Here is a 13,198-nt window from a genome sequence, read left to right as displayed (position 1 = left end):
CCGTTTATACTCCAGCATGAAATAAAAAGGTTTTTTCTTTTTTTAAGCAGTAGTAGTAATGATACTAATACTAAAATGAGTAATAAAAGAAAAGAGATCTGAGCTCCCAGCATTTACAAACTCTGCGACTCTGTAATACACTCCGTCCCAAGTCTGGGGGCTACAACTCCTTTATACGCAGGGAGAGATGCCTTCTGAGGTATCGCGTGTATTACCTGAGATGAGAACTACACTTCCCAGAAGACTCTGAGGCACAGCTCTAGTAGGGCCGTTGCGGAGTTGCATGCTGGGAAAAAGAGCCCATGAGCTTTCAGCTCCGCAAATTCCCCTTTTTTTGGACTACGTTTCCCAGAGGGCTTTGGGACACGAGTCCATTAGCCTTGCCGGGAGTTGCATGCTGGGAGATGCGCTTTCTGCGCGTCAGTTTTGTTTTTTTTTTTTTTTACGCTCTGGTTTCCTGGCGACGCTGTCCGGAGTTAACCTGCACGCCTGCGCTCCCTCCCTCCCGACACCGTGTTAGTTGTTGGGCCCAGAGCGGTGAGTAATTAGCATCCTGGGAAGAAACCTGCAGTGGAAGGCGGCGGGCGGTGGCGGTTCGGGAAAAGGCCCAGAGGCCCGAAACGGAGCGTCGGCCTGTGGCTTCGGGAACCGCTGCGGAAGGAGTGCGAGCGTGTGCGTGTGTGTGTGTATGTGTGTGTGTGTGATGGGACTCGGCCTTGTCTACAGACTAAGGTGCGCGTGGGCGTCGGTGAGGGACATGGGCCGGGTCCCTGCGGTTGTGACGCACTTGCGCGTGAGTGTGTGAAGCGGGGAGGCTACCTGGCCCCATCCCCGCGGCTGTGCATCCCTCACCCCCGGTGCGTGTGAGACTCGGACTCGGACGCCTCCGCTCCGCTCCGCGTGAGTTCCACGCGCGTGGGCTCTGGCGGGGGCGGCGGGGCTGTGAGAGCCGCCTTGACGTGTCTGTGGGGTTGGCGGAGCCGGGCGCCGTGTCTCTGGCGGGGGCGTCAGGCGGTGTGTCGCAGCCGCGGTGTGTGCGTTTGTTCAGCTGTGACAGGTGCAGGCTGGCGCCCGGGTGTGTGGACACGGATTGAGTGAGCCCGGGGAGGGGGTGTGTGACGGTATCACCTGTAGCTCCGGTGTCTCCGCTGGTCCCTCCGCCCTCACGTTCTTGCTTGCCGGGGCACAGCGGCCCCCAAGGGACGTGGGAGCCCGAACCCTGTAATGAAAATGACGGGAATTGACACAGGTGTCGGCAGGAGATGGCGACTTTAGAGCTAGAGGTGCCGTCCTTCTAAAGTCCAGGCTATCTGAGTGACAAGATGGAAGGGTCCCGGGGTGGGGGGGTGGGGATTCTATTTTGGAAGGGCGAGGTCCCTGACCTGGGAGGTGCGGGAGGGCGGGGTACCCCCAATTAGTAGAGCCTAGTCTCCCGGAATCTCTGAAATACATCTGGGTGCACCCTTCTTGTTTTCGGTGCCTTTTTTTTTTTTTTTTTTTGGAGTATAACTGCTTCACAATGTTGTGTTAGTTTCTGCTGTATAACGAAGTGGATCAGCTGTAAGTACACTCCCATCCCCTTGCTCTTGGGCCTGCCTCCCAGCACCCCCCACCCATCCAGCCCCCTAGGTCATCAGAGAGCACCACGCTGAGCCCCTGTGCACTACCGAAGCCCCCAGTGGTTGTTTCACGCTTGGTCTGTGTATATGTCAGCCCTGATCTCCCAGTTCATCCCACCCACCTCTCCCTGCCCCGGCCCTGTGTCCACATGTCCATTCTGTAGGTCCCTGTCTCCATTCCTGCCCTGGAACTAGGTTCATCTGTACCATTTTTCTGGATTCCACACATAGGCATTAATAGATGATATTTATTTTTCTAACTTCACTCTGTATGAGAAACTGTAGGCCCATCCACGTCTCTACAAATGATCCAGTTTTATTCCTTTTTATGACTGAGTAATATTCCATTGTACATATGTACCACATCTTAGGTGTGGTCTTGGAGGGTATTTGCTCTGTCTTTTTTTAGCTTTATGAAGACTTATGCTATTACCCAGGCCCATGCTTTCCTTAAAATTAATTTTAGCTCTTTAATTAGATTTTTCTGTGCGAAGCTCCCTACTTAAAGTCTATTCTCTTTAAACTAGGAAGAATGAAAACATCTCTTTATGGCCTTTAACTATGTAACTTTGATTCTTCAAGACTGACACAGCTTTCCCTGAAAGGATTTGGTTCAAAAATACTGGTGTGAAATAGCTGTACTTAGGCAGGCAACAAAAAAGTACAGTTATGTATCAGGGAGTGTAGTTTTTGCTTTGCCAATTTAGTCTTTGAGGAAAGCGATTACCTCATTTTGAGACTGGAAATGGGAGGGTATTTCCTGATGTAGTCTGTGCTCTGGAAAGGCCCCAGTGTCTCATTCTGTCCATTCTTTCCTCCAGGCCGGCTGTCCTCCAGAAAAAGCATCCTGAAGAAGAAGACAGATTATCATAGATCTTCACATCAAGTTCCAGGTGAACTTTTTGTTCAGTAAATGATCTGAATCTGTAGCACTTAAGAATATTTGCTTTCCTTGACCTGAAATGTCCTCTGTATTAATTCAATAATTGCTTCCCAAGCAATTGTGCAGGTGTCTTCCCCATTGACCAGCCCTCTATCATGAATACTCACATATTCAGTAGGCAAATTGTTCACATCCTCTCGTGTGATCTTCTAAGAATCCAATAGGATCAAGGGATACTACTGGGAGGTTAATGTTAGCAGTTTTAGCATGTGATATGGTAATATATTATGATATTAATTTTTAGGTGGAATCAAAGGCTACATATCTTTGGTCTCTTGCACAGGACTGACTTTCAGAGCACAGTAAGAAAGGAGAAGGGTTTGATTGTTTTAGTGAATTAATGACAAAGTGTTGAGCTTTGTGAGGTTTTTAAGAATGGGGTTTGAGCAAAGGTCTTTGTCATTGAAAGCAAGGTGTTGTTTTTTTTCCTCTAGTAATCACTAAATAGAAATTTGTTGTTATCAGCCAGGTCTTATTTGAGGTCTGACAGTTTCAGTTACATCTTTTTACAAATGATGAGAGGCAGTACAGTTTGATGCTGTGTGTGGGTTCTAGGTCTTGAGCAGGGTTTGGCAAATTTTTTCTCTAAAGGGTCCCATATTAAATATTTTGTGCTTTGTGGGCCACATGTGGTTGCAAATTGTTCTTTTTAATAGATTGTATTTTATAGAACCGTTTTCCTTTTTTTTTTCAGTTTTAGTTTTACAGAAAAATTGCAAAGATAGTACACAGAATTCCCAGGTACCCTGCACCCAGTTTCTCCTATTATTTACAACTCATATTATTATGGGATATTAGTTGCAGTTAATGAACCAATTCTGGAATGTTACTGTTAACTGAAATCCATGCTTTATTCAGATTTCCTTAATGCTTTTTTAAAAACAGTTTTGACTACATTTATTTATTTATTTATTTGTTATTATCTGGCTGTGAGGCATGTGGGATCTTAGTTCCCCCACCAGAGATCGAACCCTCACCCCCTGCAGTGGAACTGCCAACATCTTAACCGCTGGACCACCAGGGAAGCCCCACAGGTTTCCCTAGTTTTTACACAGTGGTTTTCATCTGTTCCAGGATCCCGTCCAGGATACCACATTACATTTCGTTGTCATGTCTCCTTAAGCTCATCGAGGCTGTGCTGATTTCTTACACTTCCCTTGTTTCTGACAACCTTGGTGGTTTTAAGAGGAACTGGTCAGGTATTTTGTAGGCTGCCCCTCTGTTGGAATCGGAGGTTTTCATCATGAGCTTATGGATTTATGGGTTTGGAGAATTCTGGGTGATGTACCCTGAGAGCTGCTAGGAAGAGGGCTTCATTCTCATGATGTCAGATCATGACCAAAGTACTTCCAAATGACGGACTCTATGTGTCAATAAATGAATTCATTTTCTATGTTTTACACCTTACATATTTTCTCCTAATAGCGTTGCATGCAACGAGAACGCTAGTAGGGTTAGGGGATTTAGTGTTTATGTACAGGACACTGTGGCTGAAGGACAGGTTCAAAAGCAGAGCTCACCCTCCCTTCAAGACTAAGACTAAGCAGCATCAAGATACCTATCAGTATCTGTGGGGCATCAGTTGGCATTTTAGCCATTTTTTTCCCAGTCAGTCCTCCAACATATGTGGGAGGATGTAGACATCACAGAGTTGGTTTAGGTATTAGGGAGTAAAAAGAAACGAGATGTTATTCAGTTAAAAAAAAAAAAAAAATCCCCAAAATAAGTTATCCAGAGATATTTCTGCAAGTTCAAGAGGTCCCCTTTGCAAAAGAGAGTGGAACTTTATCTTTTGAGAATCTGTCTCAACATGTATGTGTGTTTATATATATATATATATATATATATATATATATATATATATAGATATATCTCGATCATGGTGTATATTGTATATAAACATGTATGTATGCGTATTGAGAAACGTCGTTTCAATAGCCTGATTTTCTTACTGACAATATACCTGAAAATTTTTTCATGTCTTCAAGCATTTCTTCTGACTTAGCATTGAATAGCCCTCTAGTACATTTTCACTTTGATATTCTGCATGTATTTATGCAGCCAGCTTTGCTGGATTCAGAATGCCAGACCCTATCTGGGTAGTTCTCTCTCCGCCTTGTCCGCCTGCCAAGTCTTGGTGACTTGACCCTGTCCAGAGGCCGGAAGAGCTCGACTCGGCATGGTGCAGCGCCCCCACCCTGGACGGTGTGAGTGACCGTAACGGGCCCTCTGCCCAGGCTCCCCCAGCCTCCATCAGTGAACGTTGAGGGCCGGGTCTCCACACAGAGCCCCCCTCCATCGTCACACCAAAGACAGGTTCAGGAGCTTCCCTAAACCACCCTCAGGTTTCCTAACTCGGGACTAGAGGGGCTCCTGGAACTCGCCGAACGCTGCCCCACTCCTGGTTGCTGTGAATGACAGGGCAGGGATGCAGGCTGACAGCCACCAGGGAGGCAGGTATACAGGGTGGGGCCCAGCGAGTTCCACCCTGGGGCTTCCGGCGCCTTCTCCCGGAAGTCAGGCCGCCAGCTGACGTTGTGCCAGCGTCAGCGAGCGACAGCGGGCTCAGAGTACTGCCGGCCAGGGCAGCGCCCCTGAGCTTCAGCGTTTGGAGTTTCCACTCGGCTTCCTCACGTGGACATCATTGATGGGTCCTGTGGGCATAGGTGATTGATGTGTTATCCAGATGTTGATCTCAGTCCCCAAGTCAACTTGCAGCCCATGAGCCAGGGTCCCCCCATCCCCGCCCACCACCTGAGTGGTCTTCCTGGTGTGGCCAGCTCCCACCCTAAGGCACAGTGTGGCCTGCTCCTACCCAAAGCAAAGACATCCCTGTCATGTGCGACGTCAGAGGCTGAGGGCAAAGGCCGCACCCCTCTTTGGTCAAGGCTGGATTCTCAGCCATATCCCCCACCAGGGAGCTGGCCAGGAATCCTCCCATTCCAGTGTGAGATCTAATTTCAAGACATAAAATAAGAGCTCCTTTGCCCCATCTGTGCAGCTGGGTTTCCTGGAGTTTCGGGGAGAACTGGATTTTTCCAGAATCCTTTTAATCTTCTCCAGTTGTGTTTTTGTGTGCTTGTAGGGGAAGAAGATGGGGTTCTTTGGCAGCGAAGGTGGAGTGAGAAGGCTGTACTAAGTCATTTGGGGACCAGGGTGCACTTATTTTCACTCCTCGTTTTCCTCTTGTAGATCTGGCATCTCTGGATTTTGTGTCTTCAGTAACGGAGACCCAAGGAGCACTGACCAGTCCTTGACTTCTAGAACTATGGCCCACGTGAGTGTGTGTTTCTCTTTCCATCTTGAGCTGTGATGTTGGGTCCTGTGCATACTTCTGTGAAATACTGTGAAGCCTCCTGCCCAAGTGAGTCCCACCGAAGACCTGCTCCAGCAAATAATGATGCAGTGTAGCCCTGTACCCACCTCTGTGGCTAAAGTTTTTCACTGAACCCTTGAGCTAGTTACTCAGTGTCTCTCCCCTGCTCACTTTTTTTGTCAACAGTAATTGCAACAATGGAAGCAGAAACTACCTTGGGAGAAATATTTGAGTCAGGTCCACGATTTGATGAGTTCAAGACGTTGGTCCCATTTGACCACATGAGATTCCTCTCTCACCTCCACTGATCTTCCCAGGCTCAGGCTTTACAAAGAATTGGAGGGTGACGAAGCCCTGGCTCAGAGATCATGTTCCTGTCAGGGGACCCAGGAGATGAATTTTGTTTTAAACAGACCTGTCTGTGTGTTCCCAAATCATTTGATATCTATTTCCTCTAAATCAGGAAAAAAGAAAAGGCAGGGTTAGTGGGTGGTTAACAGATAAGAAGGTCATTTCAGATAAAAGTAATAGATGATTGTATACTCCTGGAATCAGGGAACTTAAGACATTTTACTCAACCTAAATGTATGACTGTAATAATTCAGTCTAATCCGTTCATATTGACAGCTTACAGTGAACGGTGTCAGATTCATGACCTCTAAAGAAGATTTAGCTTCGGGATCAGGGACCAGGCTTGATCACTCAAGAACTTTTGTGTAGCAGAGTTTTATTAAGAAACAGAGAAGCTTCTGACATATACATCAGAAGGGGGATGGAGAGTGCCCCCTTGTTAGTTTTTTGCAAGCTGTTTTTTGTCAGTTAGAAAGCTGTTTATCAGATAAGAGAGGCACCTCAAGGCTGAGGGAGTCTCACCAGGCCCCTCTCCCACAATAGGCATTTTTGAGACAGGATGGAACGAGGTGTGTCATCCCCCAGTCATAAAACAATTGATACGAATACTGGTTTGTTGAGCTGTTATCAGCCCAAGGTTTGAGAAAAGAAAAAAATTAGTCTTAGGTAGAATCATTTTGAAGAAAGGCAAATTCCAAAGCAAATACATAGTTTCATTAACATAGTTTAAGAAAAGTATTTCCATAAGAAAAGCACATTGGTTAGCTCAAGGTTTGAGAAGAGTTAAGTTCATCGCTTCTCGGCCTTTTGGCTAAGATCAAGTGAGAAGAGTTAAGTTCAGGTGGAACCAGGTGTCGTCATGGCAACACAGAATTTTAAGAGAAACCTCCTTTTAATTTTGTATAGAGAAGGAAAAAAAATCTGACACTTGTAGTTTGTTTCCTCCTGCCGCTTCAGGGAGAGATTAAACAGTTGCAGCCTATCTCCTCGTTTGGAGACCCCTGGCCTTCCTGCCTGTTACCCTGTCAATATTGATGGAGTTAAAAAAAAAAAAAGAAAAAAACTGCTTTTGTCATCACAGAGGCGGACCTCATAAAAGATAACCTGGCAAAATGATGAGCCTGAGGCTCGAAAACATTCAAACCTGCAAGCCTGATTTTCTAAGGTGAAAAAGATTTTATATTCAGGAAGCAAACCCCTGGCAATTTTTTTTTTCCTTTCTCCTTAAAGAGAACAGAAATGCTGTAGGAATCCACGCTTGCTGAGAATTTATGAGACAGGCATGTAGCAGGCTCAGTACTTGTGCACAAGAGAAACCTGGGCTTGTTTTAGCCATTTCCTGGCAGAATGGCATGGTTAGAATTCCCCATGGTGTCTATGGTCTTCCTTGCAGCAGGAGGGGCTAAGCGTTAGTCGCAGCGGTGACCTCCCTGACCCCCACCCAGGTCCCAGGCCTTTAATCTGCTCGCTGTGTCCACCCCTGCACAGAGTATGGGCCTCCCTCCCCCTCCTTCATCTTGAAGTCATGTCCTTCTGCTCCATCAGGGACGCGTGGGTTTGGTGACCTTCTCGGATGTGGCCATCGACTTCTCTCAGGAGGAGTGGGCATGTCTGGACTCCAGGCAGAGGGACTTGTACTGGGATGTGATGCTGGAGAACTACAGTAACCTGGTCTCACTGGGTAAGTTCCCTGCCTCGGACAACCCGGACTCTGTGCCCACACCATCACCTCCCTCCCCGGTGAGCTTCAGGACCACCTTTCAAGAGCCTCATTGAATTTCTTTCTTCCTGCTCTCAAGGGACATTTTGAGCTTTGTCCAGTCGGAAATGGGCATCACGTGTACACCTGTACCTCCTCACCCATCTGTGATCTTCCCACCGCTGTCTGGCCCTCATGTAATTACTTCTCTTCCTTAATGACCAAAGGGTTGATTGGGGTTATTTAACTTATGAAAATAAATGTATTTATTTATTTTATTTCATGACTATCTTCGGAGAAACCAAGCTTCATGCTATGAGCCCACGTTTACACCCAGATTGCTGTTGGTGGTACTGTGGGGACCCACCTGTAGGGAAGATGGCCTGACACATGACCTGAGTTTCTCTAGCATACCAGCCTCTGTGTAGATGCAAACTGAACAAGCAGAATCCATGTAAAACCACACTGGGCCTATTCCACTCCCTACACGCTGGACCTGCAGTGAGGTTGAAAGTTATAATCTGTGAATTCTGAGTTAAACACCAGATGATATCATCTTATAAACATCTAAGGAAATTTCTTAATTTTTCTGTTAGCAAAATAATAGCCATAATATGCAATGAGTTTGAGTAAACTCGGGGAGTTGGTGATGGACAGGGAGGCCTGGCATGCTGCGATTCATGGGGTCGCAAAGAGTCAGACACGACTGAGCGACTGAACTGAACTGAATATTGTGCTTACTGTGTACCAGGAAGCATCCTGAGCATGGTGTGTGTGTATATTAATATATTTCATCCCATTCTCACTAGTTGATGAGATAGGAGCAGTTATTATATTACTATAGATCAGTATGCTGGGGCACAGGGTGACTTGGTCAGTCAAGGAGGCAGAAGCAAAAATGGTACCTAAGATTTCTGGCCCCCAAATCCATACGCTCAGCCGCCATGTTCTACTCGCCTCTATAAGCTTAAAACAAGACCCTTTGTCTACCCATCTGGTTTCCTCTTTGTCCTCCAATCCTTTCTGTTTCCTGAAGTCTTTTATCATTTTGACATTTAGATTGTGACACGTTTGACTGAAACACAATCAAAAAAATCTTGAGCCAATAAGTTTTTCCCCAAGTTCTGCCTCTTGTGGCGTTCTCTTCTTTTGAAAGCAAGACATCTTGTTTCTATGCCAGACACAATGCTCTTACGGGAGCAAGGGAGAGAGAGCTTTGATGGTTGAGGGGAAAAGATACCAAAGCAGTGCAGAGCAGCCCTCTGGCAGGGAGCAGCTGCCCCCTCTGAGGCATTTGGGGGGCTCCCCACAAAGGTCTCAGGCCCAGGGCCTCTGAGGAAGGAGTTGCCACCTTGAACTTGACCTTCACTCTGTTTCCCTCCCAGTCGGTTTTCCTTCTCGTATTTCATCCCTGTTGAGAGACAAGTGCTTGTGAAACAGGGCCCTGTGCCATCAGTAGTTTCTGAGATGTGGTTATTTTCCCAGCTTCATGTGCTTTCTTCCTTTTCTTTGTATATATATATAAAATTATTATTATTATTATTATTTTTTGGTGATACTGTTTCTTGGGTGCTCTGTTCTTCCATCATGAAGCAACATCTGTTTGTGTCTCTTTTTGTGTCATTAGCAGTTGCTGACACTCAGTACCGAGATTCAGTATTTCATTGGGGTTCAAGATTATGATATTCTATCATTGCCTCTTCATTTGTTCAGTGTAATAATTCTTTAAAGAGTAACCATGATCCACTTGCTTATTGGTGGTGTAGTGGGACTGCTCATGTCGAAAGGTAAATCTTTGTTCTTTCAGCGAAAAAAAGTATTAGCTTTTAATAACAAAGGGTTGGTGTCCTAGCCTGCTCTAAGTTGGCCATTAACATTTTTCTAGTGTTGTTATGAACTCATGAATTTAAATGTTTGATGTTTTGTAGCCCCTTGAGTTAGCATCTTTATTGATGCTCAGATTTTTCTAAGCATTGCCTCATAAGTGTTTCACAGTTTTATTATTAAATTTAGTTCTACACATCATCTTTTGAATGTTGAATCTTTCTATCAGGAATTACTTTTAATGATAGTACGTGTGTGTGTGTGTGTGTGTGTGTATATACAACCATCCAACTATATCTTTTTGTTTTTTACAGTCGTGGTATATTTGATTTTCTTGGTTTTCCAGGCTTGTCATCACATCTACAAATTATGATCTTTTTCATCTTCATTTTTGAGATTTGTCCCTTCAGGTTTTTTTGTTTTTTGGGGTTTTTTTTGCTTAACTGTTATAGCTGATAGGAAATAGTAGAGCTATTAATAACAGTCAGTGCCTTTTGGGTTTGATTTTAGCAGGAATGTCTCCAGTGCTTCCACATTAAGTGTTGTGATGCTAGACATGGAATCTGCATCTTAATAAGAGCTCTAGGTGATTCATATTTTTCCCACTGGAGAAGTTTTGTTTTTGTTAGAGAAGATTTTGGTTTGTGATTAGTTTTGGTTTTGTTTCCTTAAAAAGTAACAAAATATGTTGGATTTGTTTGTGTGTGTGTGTTGGTTTTTTTTCCTCCAGATTTGGAATCACCATACGAGACCAAGAGTTTACCTTCACAAAAGAACACTTATGGGATGAATTTTTCCAAAGGGACCTCAAATAGAAAAAGTAAATCCCGTGGCCTTGACTGGATGTGTGAAGGTGAGCTGGACAGATCGCGGGCCCCTCAAGAGGGACGTGCCAGTCAAAGGATAATCAGCTGTGGGGATACCCCCACTTATAGAGAAAGCGCCCCTGTCCGGCCACAGCAGAGACTCCCTAACAGAGAAAATTCCTATGAATGTAAGGAGTGTGGGAAGGCCTTTAGCCGAGGCTATCAGCTTACTCAGCATCAGAAGATTCACACAGGCGAGAAACCCTATCAATGTAAAGAATGTAAAAAGGCCTTCCGTTGGGGCAATCAGCTTACTCAGCATCAGAAAATCCACACCGGCGAGAAACCTTATGAATGTAAAGACTGCGGGAAGGCCTTCCGATGGGGCTCGAGCCTCGTGATCCATAGGAGAATCCACACGGGAGAGAAGCCTTACGAATGTAAGGACTGCGGGAAGGCCTTCCGGCGCGGCGACGAGCTCACCCAGCATCAGAGATTCCACACGGGTGAGAAGGACTACGAGTGCAAAGACTGTGGCAAGACCTTCAGCCGGGTGTACAAGCTCATTCAGCACAAGCGCATCCACAGTGGTGAGAAGCCCTTCGAGTGTAAGGACTGCGGGAAGGCCTTCATCTGCGGCTCGAGCCTTGTGCAACACAAGAGAATCCACACGGGGGAGAAGCCCTACGAGTGCCAGGAGTGCGGCAAGGCCTTCACCCGCGTCAACTATCTCACCCAGCATCAGAAAATCCACACGGGGGAGAAGCCTCACGAATGCAAGGAGTGTGGGAAGGCCTTCCGTTGGGGTTCGAGTCTTGTGAAGCACGAGAGAATCCACACAGGGGAGAAGCCGTATAAATGTACAGAATGCGGGAAGGCCTTTAACTGCGGCTACCACCTCACTCAGCATGAGAGGATCCACACTGGCGAAACGCCTTACAAATGCAAGGAGTGCGGAAAGGCCTTCATCTACGGCTCGAGCCTCGTCAAGCACGAGCGCATTCACACGGGGTTTAAGCCCTACGGGTGTCAGGAGTGTGGGAAGGCCTTCAGTCACGGCCACCAGCTGACACAGCATCAGAAAACCCACACTGGTGAGAAGCCCTCTGAATGTAAGGAATGTGGAAAGGCCGCATGTAACCATGGAAACCAGCTTCGAGAGCATGAGAGGATTCCCGCCATTGAAAAGCCTTTTGTCTACAAAGGCCTCCCTTCGACATTCGTTTCTTCCACGACATGAGGAAGATTAGTGATGAGAGTGAATGCAAGAAAGCCTTCACTGGTCACTCTTCTGCTTATAGACTGTCAGAAGTCGTGTGAGCGGTGAATTTGGAGAAATCGCTTTTTCTTATTGATCACAGCATACTCAGCTGTCAGCGGTTATCTCCTGGATTAGGTTAGTTTCAAGGAGCACATAGAAACCTTCCAGCACCGCTTCATCTCTGTTGTATTTCAGATGTGTTCTAAGGTGAAACTGTGCTAGTGGAACGTGTGTGGAAGAGCTTTTCTTGTGGCGCTCACCCCAACCTGTTAGCACCACCCTCCCACCTCTCACTGCCTGAGAGACGCTGGGAGAAGGAGCTCTTACCCGCTGTGCTTTATTCGTGAGGTGGGGATAATCACACCTACCTAATACTGCTGTTGTGGTCATTAGGTGAGTTTGGTACATGTGAACTCCCGGAACATGTATCTGGAATATTGTGTAAGCTCAATAAATATTAGCTGCTGTTGTTGTTCTCATTAGCATTAGCATTGCTATTAGTTATTACAGGAAGACATCCTGTAGGGGCAGTGAGTTGAGAAGTCTATCCGAGTTCTGTAAGAAAATGTAGGGACTTCCTTAGCGGTCCGGTGGTTAGGACTCCGTGCTTCCACTGTGGAGTCTGCAGGTTCAATCCCTGGTCAGGGAGCTAAGATCCCACAAGCCACATGGTGCAGCCAAAAAAAAGAAGAAGAAAATAGAGGAGATTGCCATAACCACGGGGTGGGCAACATTTCCTAGTACACAGAAAACTCTCAACCGAAAACGAAAAGTTATTAAGTTGGAAGTTATCTAAAGTTCAAAGTTCCGGTCATCGAGTGGCATCATGAAGGTGATGAAAAAGCAAGAAGCAAACTGGGAGAAGACATTTACCTAAATCTGACGAAGGATTCACAAAGGATAAAAAGAATAATTCAAGTCAATAATAAAACAGCAAATCAATTAAAAGGTGAAGGGAGAAAAAAAAAAAAAAGGTGAAGGGAGGGGCTTCCCTGGCAGTCCAGTGGTTAGGACTCCACCGTTTCACTGCCGAGGGCATTGGTTCAGCCCCTGGTTGGGGGACTAAGATCCCACAAGCTGCACAGTGCGGCCAATAAAAATAATAAATACAAGGTGGAAGGAGAATTAGGCAAACATGTGAGATCACCAGATGTCAAGTAAGTTGAGATGAGTTAAATGTCATCACTCCAGGGATATGCAAAGTCAGATTGCCCTGGAAGTCACTAGACACCAGAATGGCTGATATTGAAATTACATATGAGCCAGTGTCTTTGCTGGATGTTCACACATGGCCTGTTGAAGGAACAGAACCAGCACACTGGACCTCTCCAGGTCCTGGAGGTCCCAAAGCAGGGGATTGGGAGGGTTGGGGAGGCCAG

At 46.0% G+C, this 13,198-nt stretch overlaps 1 protein-coding gene across 2 annotated transcripts; it reads left to right on the top strand.

Moving 5' to 3' along the window:
• Positions 1 to 403: 403 nt before the first annotated feature.
• Positions 404 to 12,301, top strand: ZNF331 (zinc finger protein 331). Of its 2 annotated transcripts, XM_043896806.1 has the most exons (5): positions 404 to 537; positions 2,441 to 2,512; positions 5,755 to 5,839; positions 7,775 to 7,910; positions 10,483 to 12,301. In XM_043896806.1, exons 3-5 carry the CDS (start codon positions 5,831 to 5,833, stop codon positions 11,796 to 11,798), a joined length of 1,461 nt encoding a protein of 486 aa, XP_043752741.1. In that variant the 5' UTR covers positions 404 to 537; positions 2,441 to 2,512; positions 5,755 to 5,830; the 3' UTR covers positions 11,799 to 12,301. The 2 variants fall into 2 exon arrangements, with proteins under 2 accessions (XP_043752741.1, XP_043752752.1); XM_043896817.1 differs by lacking the exons at positions 404 to 537; positions 2,441 to 2,512; positions 5,755 to 5,839 and having other exon boundaries at positions 7,778 to 7,969.
• The last annotated feature ends 897 nt before the right edge of the window (positions 12,302 to 13,198 follow it).

The sequence above is a fragment of the Cervus elaphus genome, chromosome 4, assembly GCF_910594005.1.
Source record: "Cervus elaphus chromosome 4, mCerEla1.1, whole genome shotgun sequence".
In the NCBI taxonomy this organism is placed as follows: Eukaryota; Metazoa; Chordata; class Mammalia; order Artiodactyla; family Cervidae; genus Cervus; species Cervus elaphus.
Note: the sequence above shows the minus strand (reverse complement) of the source record. Positions and strands in the feature narration are given on the sequence as shown.